We start from the raw sequence: 21,448 nt of genomic DNA on the forward strand, positions 1-21,448 counted from the left end.
CTCGGCTGCGCTCACCTGCCGAAGTCCTTCCCCGTGCTTCGAAACTTGGGTCTCCGTCTGAGTTTTCGTTTTGTCCCAGTTGCCAGGTTGATCTGCATCATTTCTAGAAAAAAAAATTAGAAAAAATGTCTCCGAGGAAACAGGGAGAGAAAAGCTGATTCAAGACGAATACGTTAAAAGCGAGTAGACAGGTGCAAAAAGCAACCAAACGAGCTAATGGGATGTTGGCCTGTGAGGGAATATGCCATATTTCAGAAAGATACACCATAATATGAACAGAATACTGATATTATTAATACATGATATACTGGGTTTAAAAATCTAAAGCCTCAGAGACACAGGCTGTAAACAGAAATACAGGCTTCTGAGATAAGATCAGTTGATAACAAAGTTGTAAACAAGCTTTGAAATGGGAATTAGTTAAAAATACTAAAACAATGAAAGATTGAAGCAAACCATTGGTGCTTCCGAAAAGTCTATGGTTTGCAACCAACACAATGAGAAGACCCAGTTTAAGGTGTTACAAACTAACATGTAAAACAGAAACACAAACATTAAAAGAACCAAGTGCCTTTGAAAAGGCCACATCAAGTAAAAGAAACACCTGCTGGTCAAATAGTTTTATGTTAAACTTGGAAGACAGGAAACACGATTAAATATGCAACCAATTGAGATAGCTAGAAATGCATGAAACATTCAGTTAAAGTGGTCTTGATTTATAAATAGTAAAAACCATACCAACAAAAAGACTTTGAAGATATGACTTCAATAGATGACACCAAGCAATTACATTGTGTTTGTATTAAACTTGGAACACCATGGAGTCAAAATGTCTGCTAAAAACCAGTTAAGCCAATATTAAGAATTGAATGAAGAATCTTCGGTAAGAATGACATCAAACAGAAATCATTGCTGTCATTGTTTTGATGATGGTTTTTGGAACACCTAAAAGGTAGAGACATAATTATGCATGTGATGCGCTATCAATTACTCATAAAAGACGGAGAGTTAGGAGAGTAACTAAAGGCTTTTATTAGCAAAGAACAGAGCATGTCTCTCGTGGTTGACTGGGTTCCAAGAAGGCAGGGGGCTGCAGAGCGGTCACCTTTATACCTGGGCCTGTGGGTGGAGCCAGGGGCAGAGCCAGCAGAGACATGCTGAGGCATGCATAGGTACAACAACAACAACAACAGTGGTTTACCACATTCACCCCTTGTTTAAAATTGAGTCCGGCGGGGTGAAGTGTACTAAAGGTTGGTGTAAGTAAGTCTATCAGGTGGCCTTGTATGCCGTCCTGATCGTCGTGGTGGCGGCAGTGATGGTGCAGCATCCAACGTTGAATCAGGCGTCTCATTGAGTGGTTGGGTGGTCAATGACAGGTCCTGAGGCTGCGGCATGTCGTCTAGCGGGGTTGGGTTGTGGGTAGTGGTGGATGGCAATGGTAGTGTTTCAGGGACACCCGAAGGTGCGAGATCTCGTGGAGGCTGTGTCCTCCCGCCCGTCCGGGTACGCTACGTAAGCGTACTGGGGGTAGGCGTGGGTAGTGGTGGGTGGCGAAGGAGGTGTTTCGGAGGCACCCGAAGGTGCGAGGTCTCGTATGGAGACTGTGTCCTCCCGCCCGTCCGGGTACACCACGTAAGCATACTGAGGGTTGGCATGGAGGAGGCTCACCCTCTCGACCAGGGGGTCCGTCTTATGGGACCTCACGTGCTTCCGCAGTAGGACGGGTCCTGGAGAAGTCAGCCATGTCGGTAACGAGATCCCCGATGTGGACTTCCTGGGGAAGGAGAACATTCTCTCATGAGGGGTGGCATTGGTGGCTGTACAGAGCAGTGACCGAATGGAATGGAGCGCCGCAGGGAGGACCTCCTGCCAGCGAGAGGTCGGAAGGCCCTTAGATTTCAAGTTTAAAAGGACTGCCTTCCAGACAGTCGCATTCTCCCTTTCCACCTGGCCATTCCCCCGGGGGTTGTAGCTGGTGGTCCTGCTTGTAGCAATACTTCTCGCGAGCAGGTACTGACGAAGTTCGTCGCTCATAAAGGATGAGCCCCTGTCGCTATGAATATAGCTAGGGAAACCGAACAAGGCGAAGAGGTCATTCAGACATTTAATGACCGTGGTACTGGTCATGTCTGAGCAAGGGATGGCAAACGGGAAACGGGAGTACTCGTCAATTATGTTGAGGAAGTACACATTGCGGTCAGAGGAGGGGAGGGGCCCTTTAAAATCGACGCTCAGCCGTTCAAAGGGGCGCGTGGCTTTGATCAGGCTTACTCTGTCTGGCCTATAAAAATGCAGTTTGCACTCGGCACAGATTTGGCAGTTCCTGGTCATGGTCCTGACCTCCTCGATGGAGTAGGGCAGGTTACGGGATTTGATGAAGTGAAAAAACCTGGTGACCCCCGGGTGGCAGAGGTCATTGTGGAGGGTCTTCAGCCTATCAACCTGCGCGTTGGCGCATGTACCACGTGATAGGGCATCTGGGGGCTCATTGAGTTTCCCGGGCCGGTACAAGATATCATAATTGTAGGCGGAGAGTTCGATTCTCCACCTCAAGATCTTGTCATTCTTGATTTTGCCCCTCTGCTTATTATTAAACATAAAAGCTACTGAACGCTGGTCAGTGAGCAGGGTAAATCGTTTTCCGGCCAGGTAATGTCTCCAATGTCACACAGCTTCCACAATGGCCTGGGCCTCCTTTTCGACAGAGGAGTGTCGAATCTCGGGGCCCTGGAGGGTCCTTGAGAAAAAGGCCACGGGTCTCCCCGCCTGGTTAAGGGTTGCAGCTAGGGCAAAGTCGGATGCGTCGCTCTCCACTTGGAAAGTGATGGACTCATCCACTGCGTGCATCGTGGCCCTCGCAATATGGCCCTCGCAATATCTCTTTTTATGAGAGTGAAGGCTGCACAGGCCTCTGCTGCCAGGGGGAAGGAGGTGGGCTTGATGAGGGGTCTGGCTTTGTCCGCATAGTTGGGCACCAACTGAGCATAGTACGAGAAAAACCCTAGGCATCTCTTCAGTGCTTTTTGGCAGTGGGGGAGGGGGAGCTCCATAAGGGGGCGCATCCTGTCGGGGTCGGGGCCGATGACTCCGTTCTCCACTACACAGCCAAGAATGGCAAGGCGCTTGGTACGAAACATACATTTGTCCTTGTTGTATGTTAGGTTCAGCCGCTGGGCCGTACGGAGGAATTTCTCTAGGTTAACATCATGGTCCTGCTAGTCGTGGCCGCAGATGGTGACGTTGTCTAGATAGGGGAAAGTGGCCTGGAGCGCATTCTGGTCGACCATCCGGTCCATCTCCCGTTGGAAGACTGAAACCCCGTTGGTGACGCCGAAGGGAACTCTGAGGAAGTGGTAGAGACAACCGTCAGCTTCAAAAGCTGTGTACTGGCGGTCCTCAGCCCTGATGGGGAGCTGGTGGTATGCCGACTTTAGATCAATCGTCGAGAACACCCGGTATTGTGCTATCTGATTGGCCATGTGGGGGAGTGGGTATGCATCTAGCTGGGTGTAGCGATTGATCGTCTGGCTGTAGTCAATAACTAGGCGCTGTTTTTCACCAGTCTTCACTACCACCACTTGTGCTCGCCATGGGCTGGTGCTACTTTCAATAATCCCTTCCTTCAGGAGTCTTGCTACCTCGGATTTAATGAAGCTCCTATCCCCGGCACTGTAACGCCTGCTTTTGGTAGCGATGGGCTTACAGTCGCGGGTGAGGTTAGCGAACAAGGAGGGGGGGGGAACTTTAAGGGTGGAGAGGCTGCAAATGGTGCGCGGCGGGCACTTTAAAAGCTGCTGGCTGCAGACTGTGAGTGGGGGGGAGGGGTCCGCCGTACGCTAATGTGACACTTTTAAGGTGGCACTGAAAATCCAACCCCAGTAGAACGGCAGCGCAGAGATGGGGCAGGACCAGGAGTTTAAAATTTTTGTATTCTGTGCCCCTTACTGAAAGGGTCACTACACAGTAGCCACCGACGTCCACTGACTGGGCTTTGGAAGCCAAAGAGATCCGATGGCGCGTCGGCAGGACCGGGAGAGAGTAACTGCGCACCGTGTCGGGGTGGATAAAGCTCTCCATGCTCCCGCTGTCAAAAAGGCAGGTAGTGGCGCGGCCGTTTACCGTAATGTCCATCATGGACCTGGACACTTGATGAGGGAGAGATTGGTCCAGCGTCACAGAGGCCAGCGTATGGTCGAGCGAGTCGATGTGGTCGTCAGATGAGGCGGTGGTTGAGTCCGGGTCCCCCGTGGTTGAAGTTGGAGACGTCCAAGATGGTGGACAAAATGGCGGCGCCCATGATCCCGATCCCCACACGGCTGGGGGAGCCCAAGATGGCAGACAAGATGGCTGCCCCCACGGTTCACACGCGGCGCTGCTGGCGTTAGCGGTTTTACCTTTGCAGGCGCTGACATAGTGTCCTTTCTTCCCGCAACCGGAGCAGGTAGCGTTTCTCGCCGGGCAGCGTGCTCTGGGGTGTTTTGCCTGGCCACAAAAATAACATTTCTGTGCCTTGGACATCGCAGCAGCAGTTGAAGGTGGCGGTCCCATGACCCAAGGTTGTGGCGTCCACGTTGCGGAGCGGTTAGGGGAGAAGGCGTCCATATTCCTGTGGGCCGCGTCGAGCGAGAGCGCGAGGGACACTGCCTTTCTCAGGTCCATTTCTCCCTTTTCCAACAGTCTCTGCCGGGAGTAGTCGGACCTTAGACCCGCAACGAGCATCTCGGATCAGTCCCTCCGTGTGTGCTGTGGCTGATACTTCTTTGCAATCGCAGCCTTGGCCGAGTATCCGTAGTGCCCGTAGGAAGGCCTCCACCGATTCCCCGGGCTGCTGTCTGCGGGATCTTAAGAGGTGCCTGGCATAGACCGTATTTACCGGGCGTGCGTATTGCCCTTTTAGCAGATCGATAGCCGCCGCGTAGGTCGTCGCGTCCTGGATTATTGTATAAACTTGGTGGCTCACCTTTGAGGCCAGGATTTCCAACTTGTTTTCGTCCAGGGTCACAGTTGAGGCTTGCAGGTAGGCCTCGAAGCAACGCAGCCAATGAGCGAATTTGGTAACCGAACCCGCTTCTTGGGGGTCTAGGTCCAGGCATGTTGGTCTGAGGGCTCGCAGCAGCTCCTGCTGCTCAGCGTTTGTTGTCGACATTTTGTTTTTGCTAATAAAATTGATGCGCTATCAATTACTCATAAAAGACAGAGAGTTAGGAGAGTAACTAAAGGCTTTTATTAGCAAAGAACAGAGCATGTCTCTCGTGGTTGACTGGGTTCCAAGAAGGCAGGGGGCTGCAGAGCGGTCACCTTTATACCTGGGCCTGTGGGTGGAGCCAGGGGCGGAGCCAGCAGAGACATGCTGAGGCATGCATAGGTACAACAGTGTGCAACAACAATAACAGTGGTTTACCACAGCATGCAATAGTTGAATTGACAGTAAGATAGAAAGCATTCGAAAGAGGTATCAATAAAGACAATTAGCTGACATCAGCAGAGAACTTCAAAGAAGAAACCACTGCCAAAAGGGTATAAAAATAAGACCTTTTCAACAGAAAGTCAGAACTCGCTGAACAGGCAAAGCGTTTCTAACTCTTCAGAGGCATCTCTAAGTCTTTAACTATGAGTCTCGGGAAGTCAAAGTAATTGATTTTGGTGGATGTTCTGGATTTAGAAATAAGTAAGAAATAAGAAATGTAATGAAGTAAAGATTTGAGAATAAGGATCTCTGAGAAATAAGAAAAGTAAGCGAATTGTATTTTGAATTGTTAATGCTGCGACTGTTTCAACAGCTGTTAACTGAAAGTCGGCTCTTAAATAAAACAATATATTTTTAGAATTGTCTCAAATTCTGTATAAACTCGCGAACCCAAATTCTGTACACTCTTTTGTAAGGAGTTGCAGAATTCTGGGGGAGTATTCCGGACCCTCATAATATCCAGAAGGTTACAGTCTAGTTCAACCTATTAAAGGTGCTATCCGGAGGACGGTAACATCTTCAGTCGTTCCTTTCCTTTAGGGAGAGATAGCCTGAACCTTTAGACCCATTTAAGCATCTTATGGAATTCGGCTATCTCTAACTTAAGTTGAAGGTGAACGTCTGGGGAATACGCCTGATCTGGGGTAGCCCAAAAGGGCTAGGACTGTAATTATCCCTTCAGGCCTTTATCTCAAGGGGGGCTGGAATACAGAGGGGAGGGAGTGACGCTTCGGTTTTACACAGCCTTGGTTAGAACCCAACTGGACACTGGGTTCAGTTCAGGTACCGCAACTCAGGAAGGATAAACTGGCCTTGGAGGCGGTGAAGCACAGATTCACCGGAATGATACCGGGGCTTCGAGAGTTAAATTACGAGGACAGGTTGCATAAAGTTAAGGAAGGATGGAAGATTGAGAGGGGTTTAGAATGTTAAAAACGTTTGATAGGGTAGATACAGAGAAACTATTTCCTCAATAACGAGAGGGCATAATCTTAAAATTAGAGCCAGGCCGCTCAGGGGTGATGTCAGGAAGCATTTTTTCACACAAAGGGTAGTGGAAATCTGGAACTCTCTCCCCCAAAGCACTGCGGATGCTGGGGGACAATTGGAGTTTTCAAGACTGAGATCGATAGATTTTTGTTAGGTAAGGCTATCAAGGGATATGGAGCATAGGTGGGTAAATGGAGTTGTATAGATGAGCAATGATCTGAGTGAATGTGCAGGCTCGAATGGTCTCCTCCTGTTCCTAAAGCATGATACCAACACCAAAAGCAGAGTTTTATAAATGTTATTTAAGGTAATTGGCAAAGGGACCAGAGGGGAGATGAGATTTTTTTTTACGCAGCGAGTTGTGATGATCTGGAACGCGCTACCTGAAAGGGTGGTGGAGGCAGATTCAATAATAACTTTCAAAAGGGAATTGGAGAAATACTTGAACAAGCAAATTTTGCACAGCTCTGGGGAAAGAGCGGAGGAGTGGGACTAATTGGACAGCTCTTATAAAGAGCCGGCACAGGCACGATGGGCCGAATGGCCTCCTTCTGTGCTGTGAGATTCTATGGTTGTACGACAGGGTGTTACCAAACTCAATGAATTGCAGCAGGAATGCAGTTAAATCTTTCTCTGTATAATTTTACACTTCCCATTTAATACCAATTACGTCAGTGTGCCTGAGCTATCCACAACCTTTATCTGCACACATTTGGAAATCCTACATGAATTGTTTCATATGTCTCAAGTGCACTGTTAATAAGAACATAAGAAATAGGAGCAGGAGTCGGCCATTCGGCCCCCTCGAGCCTGCTCCGCCATTCAATAAGATCATGGCTGATCTTTGACCTCAACTCCACTTTCTCACCCGATCCCCATATTCCTGATTCCCTCAGCGCCCAAAAATCTATCGATCTCAGCCCTGAATATACTCAACGACTGAGCCTCCACAGCCCTCTGGGGCAGAGAATTCCAAAGATTCACCACCCTCTGAGTGAAGAAATTCCTCCTCATCTTGGTCCTAAATGGCCGACCCCTTATCCTGAGACTATGGCCCCTAGTTCTAGACTCTCCAGCCAGGGGGAAACAACCTCTCAGCATCTACCCCGTCAAGCCCTCTAAGAATTTTATATGTTTGAATGAGATCACCTCTCATTCTTCTAAACTCCAGAGAGTATAGGCCCAATCTACTCAATCTAAAAATTCTTAAAACTGAATTTGAATTCTCAAACTGCCATGTTGGGATTTGAACGCGTGTTTTTCTGGATTATTAGTCCAGTAACATTAGCACCACACTACCGTAACCCCAATTTCTATTTCTATCCATCCACCAAGCTGAATTTCAAGGCACGCTACGCAAACTTACCGTGAAAGCAAATCTTGTAAGATTTTTGATTCAGTGAAATCTGGATGAATTTGTGCATATTCAACCGGTACTCACACTCAATGTCAGCACTTCTGATGGTGTTACCCTATTAATAAAGAGGCACAGAACAATTACACTAATTAAGTACAAGTGTGTCAGCTGTGATGCACCACAACATAGATTCAGCCAAGAAAATAGGAACATTAGGAGCAGGAGGGGGCCATTCAGCCCCTTGAGCCTGCTCCACCATTCAATGAGATCATGGCTGATCTGCGACCTAACACCATATACACGCCTTTGGCCCATATCCTTTAATACCTTTGGTTAACAGAAAGCTATCAATCTCCGATTTAAAATTAACAATTGATCTGGCATCAACTGCCGTTTGTGGAAGTGTTCCAAACTTCTACCACCCTTTGTGTGTAGAAGTGTTTCCCAACTTCACTCCTGAAAGGTCTGGCTCTAATTTTTAAGACTATGCCCCCTAGTCCTAGACTCCCCAACCAGCGAAAATAGTTTCTCTCTCTCTCTACCCTATCTGTTCCCCTTAATATCTTGAAAACTTTGATCAGATCACCCCTTAACCTTCTAAATTCTAGGGAATACAACCCTAGTTTGTGTAATCTCTCCTTGTAACTTAACCCTTGAAGTCCGGGTATCATTCTGGTAAACCTACGCTGCACTCCCTCCAAGGCCAATAGATCCTTCCTAAGGTGTGGTGCCCAGAACTGCTCACAGTGCTCCAGGTGTGGTCTAACCAGGGCTTTGTGCAACTGCAGCAAAACTTCTACCCCCTTGTATTCTAGTCCTCTACATATAAAGGCCAGCATCCCATTAGCCCTTTTGATTATTTTCTGTACCTGTCCATGACAGTTTAATGATCGATGTACCTGGACCCCCCCCCCCCCCCCCCCCAGTCTCTTTGGACCTCCGCTGTGTTTAGCCTTTCACCATTTAGAAGGTATCCTGTTCCATCCTTTACGGTCCAAAGTGGATGACCTCACATTTGCTTACATTGAAATCCATTTGCCATCAGAAACAGGAGGAGGCCATTCAGCCCCTCGAACCTGCTGCACCATTCAACTAGATTGCGGCTGATCTGCAGCCGAACTCCATTTACCCGCCTTTGCTCCCAATACCCTTTCCCAACAAAATTTATCGATCTCAATCTTGAAAGTTTCAGCTGACCTCCAGCATCCACAGCCTTTGGGGGAGAGAGTTCCAGATTTCCACTAGCCTTTGTGTGAAGAAGTGCTTCCTGATTTCACTCCTAAATGGGCTAGCTTTAATGCTGTGCTATCACTGAGGCACATTTGGAGAGAGCTAATGGGAGAGGGCGGGGGAGGCGGGAAATGGGGGGGAACGTTCTAGTGTGCAGGACCCAGAAATCTGAAGCTATTCTCCCCGTGATTTATTTTGGGCTACACAGGTCCTTTAATGGACTGCGCCGCACATTTTATTCAATTTAAAAGCCAGCTCACCAGCTACGCGGGACCCCCGGAACATTGATCTGAACGCTCTGGCAGCAATGATGGAATGGGAGATGCAAAGAAGACGAGAAACAGAAGAGAGGCATATCGGGCTGGCGATGGTTTCAGAGCTCGGCTCCAGAGGACTTTATGCCTGGTGTTAACCGTGGCTCAGTGGGCAGCACTCTCGCCTCTGGGTCCAAAGGTTGTGGGTTCAGGTCCTACTCCAGGGACTTGAGCACAAAAATCTAGGCCGACGCTCCCAGTGCCAGTACTGAGGGAGGCTCCATTGCTCTGTCGGAGGCCGTCCTATGGGTGAGGTTAACCCGAGGCCCCATCTGGACGTGAAAGATCCCATCGTACTTTTTTTTTTAAGAAAAGCAGACGAGTTCTCCCCCTGGTGTCCTGAGCAAAATGTTTCCCTCAACATAACACCACCAAAAAATCAGATTGTCTGGTCAATTATCTCTTGGTGTTTTGCGGAACCTTGCTGTGCGCAAATTGGCTGCCGCGTTTCCTACATAACAACAGTGATTAAAACAGGGCTGTCCCGAGGATGTCAAAGGCGCTACATAAATGCAAGTTCTTGCTTTCATCGACGACGAGGGTTTTTGAATTCGATGCGTGGGGGAATGCGCGGCAGTGGAGAGTGGTGAGGGGAGGAGCAATAGGAGAGCAGGACACAGTGCGGGGTAGGATGCAGGCGATGGTGCTTTTGGACATGTTGGAGTTTGCGTAGGGTGCAGCGTAGGAGGCCAATGGGGAGAGTGTTGGAGAAGTTGAGGCTGAAAGTGACAAACACACGAACGAGGGCTTCAGCAATGGTAGAAGTTAAAACATGACTTGGCTGGAGATAGACTTGAACTCGTACCTTTGTTGAAAATTGTTTCCATTTGAGCTTCTTACGATAATACCAGAGCCACACATCATTGTTTGGGGAATTAGAAAAGGTCTTACGTTGAACTTGGAGGTCTTTTCCAAGGATTTTCATCTTATTAAAATCAATGGAGATCAGACTGAAAAATACAGAATATTCATTGACTGCAATCCCTGTACATTGCATTGGTTAATTGCCACAGTGAGTTCTAGCTCGTGCAGTGAGAGGGTGCATGTTCAGTTATCCCTTCAAATCTCACCCACGCCACCAAATGATGCTGCCAAGGAAAGGCTAGTTCCTTCTCCTTGGGAGAGGGAAAGTGGTAGGACGCTCGGCCCCGAAACATTCCCTTAACCATCCTAGATGTTGCCTCGGGTCTGGCAGCTAATTGACTGCTTGCCCTCAGCTGGAGTGTGGCCCAGGAGGAGACAGAAGAGTTTTACCTTCAAAGTAAAAAAGACATGATCCTATATATCTATCTATATAGAATGATACAGCACAGGAAGAGGCCATTCAGCCCATCGTGCCTGTGCCAGCTCTTTGGTAGAGCTCTCCAATTAATCCCACTCCCCCGCTCCTTCCCATGACCCTGTAAACTGTTTCCCTTCAAGTATTTATCCAATTCCCTTTTGAAAGTTACTATTGAATCTGCTTCCACCGCCCTTTCAGGCAGCGCGTTCCAGATCACAACAACTCGCTGCGTAAAAAAAAATAATTCTTCACGCCTCCTCTAGTACTTTTACCATTATTCTATCTCTTATTCTATCAATATCTCCATCATTCTAATTATCTGAATCTCTTGTTCAATCAATCTATCATTCTATATTTAGCTCATTTTATTCTATGTCATTCCATTCTATCTATTCTATAGGGTATTGGAAGTGATGTCATCGGTAGGATTCCTGCCTGGGAATGAAGAGAAAATATATTCATTCTCGGGATGTGGGCATCGCTGGCAAGGGTGGCATTTATTGCCCATCCCTAATTGCCCTCGAGAAGGTGGTGTTGAGCCGCCTTCTTCTTGAACCGCTGCAGTCCGTGTGGTGAAGGTGCTCCCACAGTGCTGTTAAGTAGGGAGTTCCAGGATTTTGACCCAGCGATGATGAAGGAATGGTGGTATATGTCCACAACGGGGTAGTGTGTGACTTGGAGGGGAACTTGGAGGTGATGGTGTTCCCAGGTACCTGCTGCCCTTGTTCCTCTGGGTGGTGGAGGATGCGGGTTTTGCAGGGGGGGGGGGGGGGGGCGCTGTTGAAAAAACCTTGGCGAGTTGCTGCAGTGCATCCTGTGGGTAGTATACACTGCAGCCACGGTGCGTCGATGGTGGAGGGAGTGGATGCTTAAGCCACTGGATGGGGTGCCGATCAAGCGGGCTGCTTTGTCCTGGGTGGTGTCGAGCTTGAATGTTGTTGGAGCTGCACTCATCCAGGCGAGTGGAGAGTATTCCATCACACTCCTGACTTGTGCCTCGTCAGTAGTGGAGAAACTTTGGGGGGGGCGAGAAGGTGAGGCACTTGCAACAGATTACCCAGCCTCAGACCTACCCTAGTAGCCATGGCATTTACGTGGCTGGTCCAGTTGAGTTTCTGGTCAATGGTGACCCCCTAGGATGTTGATGGCTGGGGTTTAGGCGATGGTAATGCTGTTGAATGTCAAGAGGAGCTGGTTAGACTCTCCTTTGTTGGAGATAGTCATTGCCTGCCACTTGTGTGGAAAATAAGAAGGAAAACAGGAACAGGAGGAAGCCATTCAACAATTTCCTCACCTTTTAAATACACGGAGGTGGAAACCATGGGGTCCTGGACCTCCCATGACTGCTCATCAGTAGTTTTATCCATTAATAGTTCTGCCCAGTCTATTGTGGTCAATTCCTGCCTCATCCCTCCAAAGTCAGCCTTACCTAAACTTAAAACCTTGGTTCGTGACTCACCCTCTTCCCTCAAACCGAATATCGAATTCTATCATATTATGGTCACCCTTAGCTAGGTGTTCCCTTACCCATTAGATTATTGACTACTTCAGGCGCATTACTCATTACTAAATCTAAGCTGGCCTGTTGTCTTGTGGGTTCAAGAACATATTGTTCCAGAAAACCGTCCTGAATACACTCAGAAAATTTGCTGCCTTTGAGACTCGAGCTGTTCTGCTTTTCCCCAGTCTCTGAATATTAAATTGTAACCACTGTGTTTTTGCAACGGGTTTCTCTGATCTCCGTGTTTATGTATCCCACTACTTTTATCGCTGCTATCTGGAGGGCTGCAGACAACTCCCACCAAACTCTTGCATCCTTTTCTGTGTGGCGCGAATGTGACCTGCCACTTATCAGCCCGCGCCTGGATGTTGCCCGGGTCGTGCTGCCTGCAGGCACGGACTGCTTCATTATCTGAGGAGTTGCGAATGGAGATGAACACTGTGCAATCATCAGTGTACAGCCTCACTTCTGACCTTATGGTGGAGGGAAGGTCATCGATGAAGCAGCTGAAGATAGCTGGGCCTCGGCCGAGCTTAGATGCTTGTGGATGTCTATTTTAGATACCTTTCCTGGATTACAATCTATTCCTTTACTCCCCTGCTGTGGTATTTGATAAACCTTGTAAGTTTCGAACAGCTCACCCATATCTTGAATTGTAAAGTTTGATGCCTTTTGCCCAAGGCAGTGAATACTGAGCCTCTATAATGTAGTCGGATTTGATATCACTCCATCCTTTATCGTCCTTAATCTGCCACTGGTAATGCTTTGCTGCAGGCCGTCTCTTTGTTTCTGTTGATTGTGAAAATGCGGAGAAGAAAAAACAAGAATAATAAAAGCACTTTGCAGTTGCACAACTTGCCAGTTATGGGGAGACCCAACGCAGATTGGATGATCGCTTTGCCGAACACCTCCGTTCAGTCCACAAGCGTGACCCTGGGCTTCCGGTCGCTTGTCATTTTAATTCTCCATCCCACTCCCACTCTGACCTCGGCCTCTTACACAATTTGACCCATACTTGCAGTTTCCCTTGAAGCTCGAGGAACAGCACCTCATTTTTCGATTAGGCACTTTACAGCCTTCTGGACTCAACACTGAGTTCAACAATTTCAGATCATAACCTCTGCTCCCATTTTTTCAGACAGCAGGCACAGGTAATGATTCTGCTGTTGCCATTTACACCTCCTCTAGACCCATCTTTTGTTTCTTTACTTATCTGATTACCATCTCCTGTTGTCTTGCACCAAAGACGCTGCACAGAAGAAAATTATTGAACAAAATTTGACAGCGAGCCACATAAGGAGATATTAGGACAGGTGACCAAAAGCTTGGTCAAAGAGGTAGGTTTTAAGGAGCCTCTTAAAAGGAGGAAAGAGAGGCGGAGAGGTTTAGGGAGGGAATTCCAGAGATTAGGGCCCAGGCAGCTGAAGGCACGGCCACCAATGGTGGAGCGATGATAATCAGGGATGCGCAAGAGGCCAGAATTGGAGGAGCGCAGAGATCTCGATGGGTTGTGGGACTGGAGGGGGTTACAGAGATCGGGAGAGGCGAGGCCATGGAGGGATTTGAAAACAAGGATGAGAATCTTTACAAATGTCACCACTGACAATTTCGATAGCACCATCCTCTTCTTAATAAATAAACAGAACCTCACTTGTTGGTGTGTCTTGATCCGATGACGAGGAGGATTCAGTGTTAGAACTCATCGTGTGGCTCAGTCTACAATTTGCCCCATACTTGCAGTTTCCCTTGAAGTAATACTTGCAAACGTGCAGGTACGCGCAGTTCCTGTCCTTGCATTTACTTTGGTTGTAATATTTGCACGGCTGGAAGGACAGAGAAGTACTGCAGTTAAGATGTGCTTTGATGAAGATTGCTAACTAGATTTTTCAGGGTGTCCAATTCAGGCCACTGAGAGGCAGGGGAAATGCTCAAGTTCTGGAGACAAGACAGGGAGAGCCACGAGGCTTCACAGTAATGTTACAGGTCTGAATTATGAGGGCCAATTGGAGAATCTCCCCTTGACATTCAATGGCATTACCATCGCTGAATCCCCCACCATCAACATCCTGGGGGTTACCATTGATCAGAAACTGAACTGGACCAGCCATATAAATACTGTGGCTACAAGAGCAGGCCAGAGGCTGGGAATTCTGTGGCGAGTGTCTCACCTCCTGACTCCCCAAAGCCTTTCCACCATCTACAAGGCACAAGTAAGGAGTGTGATGGAATACTCTCCACTTGCCTGGATGAGTGCAGCTCCAACAACATTCAAGAAGCTCGACACCATTCAGGATAAAGCAGCCCACTTGATTGGCACTTCATCCACCACCTTCAACATTCACTCCCTCCACCACCGGCACACTGTGGCTGCAGTGTGTACCATCTACAAGATGCACTGCAGCAACTCGCCAAAGCTCCTTCAACAGCACCTTCCAAACCCGCGACCTCTACCACTTAGAAGGACAAGGGCAGCAGACACATGGGAACATCACCACCTACAAGTTCCCCTCCAAGCCACTCACCATCCTGACTTGGACCTGTATCGCCGTTCCTTCACTGTCGCTGGGCCAAAATCCTGGAACTCCCTTCCTAACAGCATTGTGGGTGTACCTACACCATATGGACTGCAGCGGTTCAAGAAGGTGGCTCACCACCATCTTCTCAAGGGCAATTAGGGATGGGCACTAAATGCAGGCCTAGCCAGCAGCGCCCACATCCCATCAATGAATTTAAAAAAAACGTGGAACCATAGAATTGTACAGCACAGAAGGGGGCCATTCGGCCCATCGGGCCTGTGCTGGCTCTTTGAACGAGCTCTCCAATTAGTCCCACTCCCCCCGCTGTTTCCCCGTAGCCCTGCTCATTTTTCCTTTTCAAGTATATATCCACACACCACCCCGACTTGGACATATATCGGCCGTTCCTTCATCGTCGCTGGGTCAAAATCCTGATTCTCCCTGCCCAACGGTATTGTGGGAGTACCTTCACCACACGGACCGCAGCGGTTCAAGAAGACGGCCCACCACCAATGCCCCCGTTAAGCTGCGTGGCCGCGCGGCCGCGCAGCAGTCTGGAGGTCCCGCGCAGGCCACTTGCCGGCTTCACAATGGAAAAAAAACGCGCCTGCGCGGAAATTTGAATGGGCTGCGCAGCTCCTTAAAGGGGCCCTCCACCCAGAAAAAAAATTAGCAGGAACATTGCCCACCACCATCCTCTCAAAGGCAACTAGGGGATGGGCAATAAACGTTGGCCTTGCCAGCGACGCCCTAGAATTAATAAATAGTAAAAAAAAAGCAACTATTTTAGTTACCAAGACTCTAGTTCGTGATCATTTTTAGAGTTGAAAGGGGGTCTCAGGGACTGTCTTTAGTCAAGCAGGGATTGGCAGTCAGCCCTGACTTGTGTCTTTCTTGTTCCCCGAATTCTATTCAGGCTCCTTCTAATGGGGTCTACACATCAGAGTAAACTTATGGATCCAGCCTCTCAGCAGGGAGCTGCTCTCAAAGGGAAGGTGGCTTGGAGATAGGGCCATGACTAGGCTTATATTCCCTAGAGTTTAGACGAATGAGGTGATCCCATTGAAAACGTATAAAATTATAACATATCAAGAGAGCCCCAGGTGGGCAGAGGAAATGCTTCAAGGACCCCCTCAAAGCCTCCTTGAAAAAGTGTAACATCCCCATCGACACCTGGGAATCCCTGGCCCAAGACCACACAAAGTGGAGGAGAAGCATCCGGGAAGGCGCCGAACACCTCGAGTCTCTTCGCTGGGAGCAAGCGGAAGCCAAGCGCAGGCAGTGCAAGGAGCGCACGTCAACCCAAGCACCCCACCCACCCGCCCCTTCAACCACCGTCTGCCCCACCTGTGACAGAGACTGTAGGTCCCGCATTGGACTCATCAGTCACCTGAGAACTCATTTTTAATGTGGAAGCAAGTCATCCTCGGTTCCGAGGGACTGCCTAAGGAGAAGAAGATAAAATTCCTAAGGGGCTTGACAGGGTAGATGCAGGGAGGATGTTTCCCCTGGCTGGGGATTCTAGAACCAGGGGTCAGTGTCTCAGAATAAGGGGTCGGCCATTTAGGGCTGAGATGAGGAGAAATTTCTTCACTCAGAGGGTGGTGAATCTTTGGAATTCTCTACCTCAGAGGGCTGTGGAGGCTGAGTATATTCAAGACAATTTTTGAATATTAAGAGAATCAAGGGATATGGGAATAGTGCGGGAAGGTGGAGTTGAGGTAGATGATCAGCCATGATCTCATTGAATGGTGGAACAGGCTCGAGGGGCCGAATGGCCGATTCCTGCTCCTATTTCTTAGGTTTTTATGGCACTGCAGTGTTGATTCCTTGACCCGTGCTCTTCAGTGCTGCTTCCACTGGGAGTGCGGGATCGGTGAAGTCACCCAATAAAAAGGACAAGTGGAATCAAACATGAGGTGAAGAGAAACGGAGGTAAGAGGGAGACAGTGTGTTTGCATGTGATTTTGATTAAGATAATGCTTTTATGATCTAATTTCTATCACCTACACTCCAATCATAGAATGTGCAGCACACAAACAGGCCATTCGGCCCAACTGGTCTGTGCCAGTGTTTATGAGCCTCCTCCCACCCCTCTTCATCTCACCCCATCAACATATCCTTCTATTCCTTTCTCCCTCATGTGCTTATCTAGCTTCCCCTTAAATTCACCTCTGCTATTCGCCTCCACCACTCCCTGTGGTACGGGTTCTAACCACTCTCTGGGTAAAGAAGTTTCTCCTGAATTCCTGATTGGATTTATTAGTGACTGTCTTATATTTATGGCTCTGAGTTCTTTGAATTGAGAAACCTTGAAGGTTTGGCATCAGAGTGGCAGTGGGCCTCATTGTTCCTGGGCTAGTGGTGGGACCACCATTTCTACTCCTGATCGCTGCCCAGCGACTCCTGCTGGGAGTGTGTATGTGCGGACATAGATGGAGCTCAACCAGTGGCTCAGTTATCTCCAGGGCACTCACTGTGCAAGCTCGCAGGTGACCGATGGTCACTTGGGTGACTAAGTGAAGAGCTGCTGCTGGTGAAATAATCTTCAACCCAGAGATGGAGGGAAGGGGGAGAAAAATAAAGTTCATGCGCAATTGCAATGTCAATTCCTATCAATATGTGCTCATTTTACAATTTGGTTAATTTGTGTGTATTCTAATGAACCAAATTCTCCATCTTCATCATCTCATGGGGCTGCCATGTCTTTCATGCTCTATTATGTTTGTTGCCCCTCCTCATTTGACAACATTATTCTTTGTATTAGGCACGTACCTGGATGTTGGTCTCTGCTCTCCTTGTCCTACTCTGTTTGTATCTTTCTTCATCAAGCGTTCCTTCAGCAGAGCTGTCCGTATCACTTCCACTCAGATCTTCATCGCTGTCGTCGCTGTCATCGATGCCGTCGCTGTCGGCACTACAATCATCATCATCACTGCAATCGCTATAGCTGCCTTCCTCTGGGGTGAAAGATAGAAGAAAGAAAGACTTGCATTTATATAGCACCTTTCATGACCTTAGGACATCTCAAATCTCTTTACAGCCAATGACGTATTTTTTGATGCGTCGTCACTGTTGTAATGTAAAAAACGCGGCAGCCAATTTGCGCACAGCAAGCTCCCACAAACAGCAATGTGATAATGACCAGATAATCTCTTTTATTGATTTTGGTTGAGGGATAAATATTGGCCCAGGACACCAGGGAGAACTCCTCTGCTCTTCTTTGTAATAGTGCTGTGGGATCTTTTACATCCACCTGAGAGAGTAGACGGGGCCTCGGTTTAACGTCTCATCCACAAGCCGGCATCTCTGACAGTGCAGCGCTCCCTCAGTACTGGCACTGGGAGTGTCAGCCTGGATTATGTGCTCTTGTCTCTGGAGTGGGACTTGAACCCATGAACTTCTGACTCAGAGGCAAGAGTGCTACCAACTGAGCCATGGCTGACACCAAAAGAACCTGCATTGATATAGCGCCTTATCACCACCTCAGGACGCCCCAAAGTGTTTTGCAAACAACATCAACAACAACGTGTGTTTATATAGTGCCTTTAATGTACTAAAACGTCCCAAGGCGCTTCACTGGAGAGCTAACAAGCAAAATTTGACACCGAGCCACATAAGGAGATATTAGGGCAGGTGACCAAAAGCTTGGTCAAAGAGGTAGGTTTTAAGGAGCGTCTTAAAGGAGGAGAGGTAGCGAGGTGGAGAGGTTTAGGGAGGGAATTCCAGAGCTTAGGGCCCAGGCAGCTGAAGGCACGGCCACCAATGGTGGAGCGAAGAAAATCAGCGATGCCAATGAGGACAGAATTGGAGCAGCGCAGATATCTCGGAGGGTTGTAGAGCTGGAGGAGATTACAGAGATAGGGAAAGGCCATGGAGGGATTGGAAAACAAGGATGAGAATTTTATAATTGAGGTGTTCTGACGCGACACAACAATTGGGAGCCCATGCTCCTTGTATCTTAATCAACATCTTTCTGAGCCCCTCGAGCCATCCAGGAGCACTCTTGGGGTGAGACGGGTATCTAAGAAGCATTAGACCTTCTCCACTCACACGGAATTCCTCTCTGCACATTTTTGTTAAAACACCATGAAGCAAGCCAGTCACGATAGCTTTCTGTGAGATCTTGCTACGCACAAAACGGCTGCTGCTTTTTGCCTGTGTAACAAGTCATTGCACTTGCAAGTAATTCCTTGTAGGGGAAGCCCTTCGTTCGAGAGACTTGCTAAACGCAAGTCAGTGCCACATCTCTATGTCTCTCTCTTCCCATTCTCTCTTTTTCATGCTGTCCCTTGCACTTTCTCTCCCTTTTTGTCTTTCTCCTTTCTCTCTCTCCCTCGGTGTGTCTCGTTATGTCACACAATCTGTCTTTCTGTTTCTCCCCTCTCTTGCTCTCCCCTACTCTGTCTCTCTCTCTATATACACCCCTTCCCTCCTCTCATTTTAAATTCATATTGGAAACCTTTTTCATTTACAATAAAAAAAAGTCAATATTGTCAATTATAAAGTTGTATTAAAGGGGGAAGCTAGATAAGTGCACGAGGGAGAAAGGAATAGAAGGATATTCTTACATAGGATGACATAGGATAGATAGCACAGAAACAGGCCATTCGGCCCAACCAGTCAACTCGCCTCCTCCAATCTTCCCTTTTGAAATCCATGCTGACTATTCATTATTTTATTTTTGGTTTTTAGATGTTCTTCTATTATCTCCTTTAGTAGGGATTCCATTATTTTTCCGGCCACCTATGTTAAGCTGACCGGTCTATTGTTCCCTGGACATGTTCTATCCCCCTTCTTAAATACAGGTATTACGTTAGCTATCCGCCAGTCCTCTGGCACAACACCTTTTTCTAATGAATTATTAAATATGTGTAGTAATGCCTCTGCTAGCTCTTCACTAGATTCATTTTAAGATGCGTGGATGCAATCCATCCAGGTTTTATCCTCTTTGAGTTTGATTAGTTTATTTAATATATCCCCTCTTTTTATTTTAAATGCAGTTATCTCATTACTAATCTCATATCTGATGTCATGTCCGCCTGTTTTATCTCCCTGGTAAATACTGAAGCAAAAGTGAATGAATGGGTGAGATGAAGAGGGGTGGGAAGAGGCTGGAGTGGAGCAGAAACACCAGCATGGACCAGTTGGGCCGAATGGCCTGTTTCTGTGCTGTACATTCCATGTAAAATAAATAACACGGAGGCAGTGAGAATAAATAAGCCTTGTCTGCGGGCGAGTCTGTCAGCTCAACAATGTGCTATCACTTTCGTTTCTCGTTGTGGGAGTGGAGGAGAGGGGAAGTCTGGATAAACCCCTCTCTGAGTGTGGTGGATAACTTGGGGCAAGGTTGGAACAGGGACCCCGGGGTGGGGGGAAGAGACCAATTGGTCAACTGACTGCTCAGAGAGAAAGAGAGAGAGACACAGAGTGAAAAGGGGATCTTCACGTCGCCCCAGCCCAGTCCAACCCTCCAAATGGGGTGGGACCAGGAATGAGCTCCCCTCCCCTGGTCTGACAGCCCCAAGGTTCAATCGGTGATAAACCCCAAGTCACTGAAACGAGCCTCGGAGCCCGTGAGCAGGGTAGGGGGGACACTGGTCGCTGGCCTGTAATTAACATCAGGTCAGATTTGCTCCCCATTGCCCCAAGTGAGAATGTGGGGATGGAACCCCCTCAACTCCACTCACCGCTAGCTGCTTCCACGTTCGAGGCCATGCCGACCTCCTCAGGACGCTTTCCCCCTCCCTGCAAAGCCGCTTCCGCCTGAGTTGCGAGTTATCTTCTCAAAAGTTGACACCCAACCAAACTGCGAGGGCGGAGCGCCGAGCGCCAATGGGATGTCACCAGGGAGCTCCAGATAAAGACGTCAGGGTGAATTTTTGAGACCGTAGAAGGTCATATTTTTATTTGAACTGCCGTGGTTACACTTCAGTTAACCCAAACAGGGACATTGTCAGCCGTGGCTCACTGGGTAGCACCCCTCACCTCTGAGTCTGAAGGTTGTGGGTTCAAGTCCCACTCCAGAGACTTTGAACACAAAAAAATCTAGTTGACACTCCCAGTGAAGTACTGAGGGAGTGCTGCACTGTTGGAGGGGTAGTACTGAGGGAGTGCTGCACTGTTGGAGGGGTAGTACTGAGGGAGTGCTGCACTGTCGGAGGGGTAGTACTGAGGGAGTGCTGCACTGTCGGAGGGGTAGTACTGAGGGAGTGCTGCACTGTCGGAGGGGTAGTACTGAGGGAGCGCTGCACTGTCGGAGGGGCAGTACTGAGGGAGCGCCGCACTATCGGAGGGGCAGTACTGAGGGAGCGCTGCACTGTCGGAGGGTCAGTACTGAGGGAGCGCCGCACTGTCGGAGGGGCAGTACTGAGGGAGCGCCTCACTGTCGGAGGGGCAGTACTGAGGGAGCGCCGCACTGTCGGAGGGGCAGTACTGAGGGAGCGCCGCACTGTCGGAGGGGCAGTACTGAGGGAGCACCTCAGTGTCGGAGGGGCAGTACTGAGGGAGCGCTGCACTGTCGGAGGGGTAATACTGAGGGAGTGCTGCACTGTCGGAGGGGTAGTACTGAGGGAGCGCTGCACTGTTGGAGGGGTAGTACTGAGGGAGTGCTGCACTGTCGGAGGGGTAGTACTGAGGGAGTGCTGCACTGTCGCAGGGGTAGTACTGAGGGAGTGCTGCACTGTCGGAGGGGTAGTACTGAGGGAGCGCTGCACTGTTGGAGGGTCAGTACTGAGGGAGCGCCGCACTGTCGGAGGGGCAGTACTGAGGGAGCGCTGCACTGTCGG

At 48.7% G+C, this 21,448-nt stretch overlaps 1 protein-coding gene across 1 annotated transcript in view; it reads right to left on the bottom strand.

The window, feature by feature from the left end:
* LOC147106439 (protein mono-ADP-ribosyltransferase PARP12) overlaps window positions 1-20,468 on the bottom strand; it is a 29,115-nt gene extending 8,647 nt beyond the window's left edge. The window contains exons 1-7 of the mRNA XM_086009596.1: window positions 20,351-20,468; window positions 17,436-17,620; window positions 13,796-13,967; window positions 12,786-12,933; window positions 10,167-10,311; window positions 7,827-7,932; window positions 16-103 (exon numbers count right to left, since the gene is read on the bottom strand). Coding sequence (XP_085865722.1) covers window positions 16-103; window positions 7,827-7,932; window positions 10,167-10,311; window positions 12,786-12,933; window positions 13,796-13,967; window positions 17,436-17,620; window positions 20,351-20,378 — 872 coding nt within the window. The 5' untranslated portion in view covers window positions 20,379-20,468. The remainder of the gene's footprint in view (window positions 1-15; window positions 104-7,826; window positions 7,933-10,166; window positions 10,312-12,785; window positions 12,934-13,795; window positions 13,968-17,435; window positions 17,621-20,350) is intronic.
* Window positions 20,469-21,448: the final 980 nt, after the last annotated feature.

This window comes from Somniosus microcephalus, chromosome 16, assembly GCF_052327205.1.
Source record: "Somniosus microcephalus isolate GS21.2 chromosome 16, FLI_Smic_1.0, whole genome shotgun sequence".
In the NCBI taxonomy this organism is placed as follows: Eukaryota; Metazoa; Chordata; class Chondrichthyes; order Squaliformes; family Somniosidae; genus Somniosus; species Somniosus microcephalus.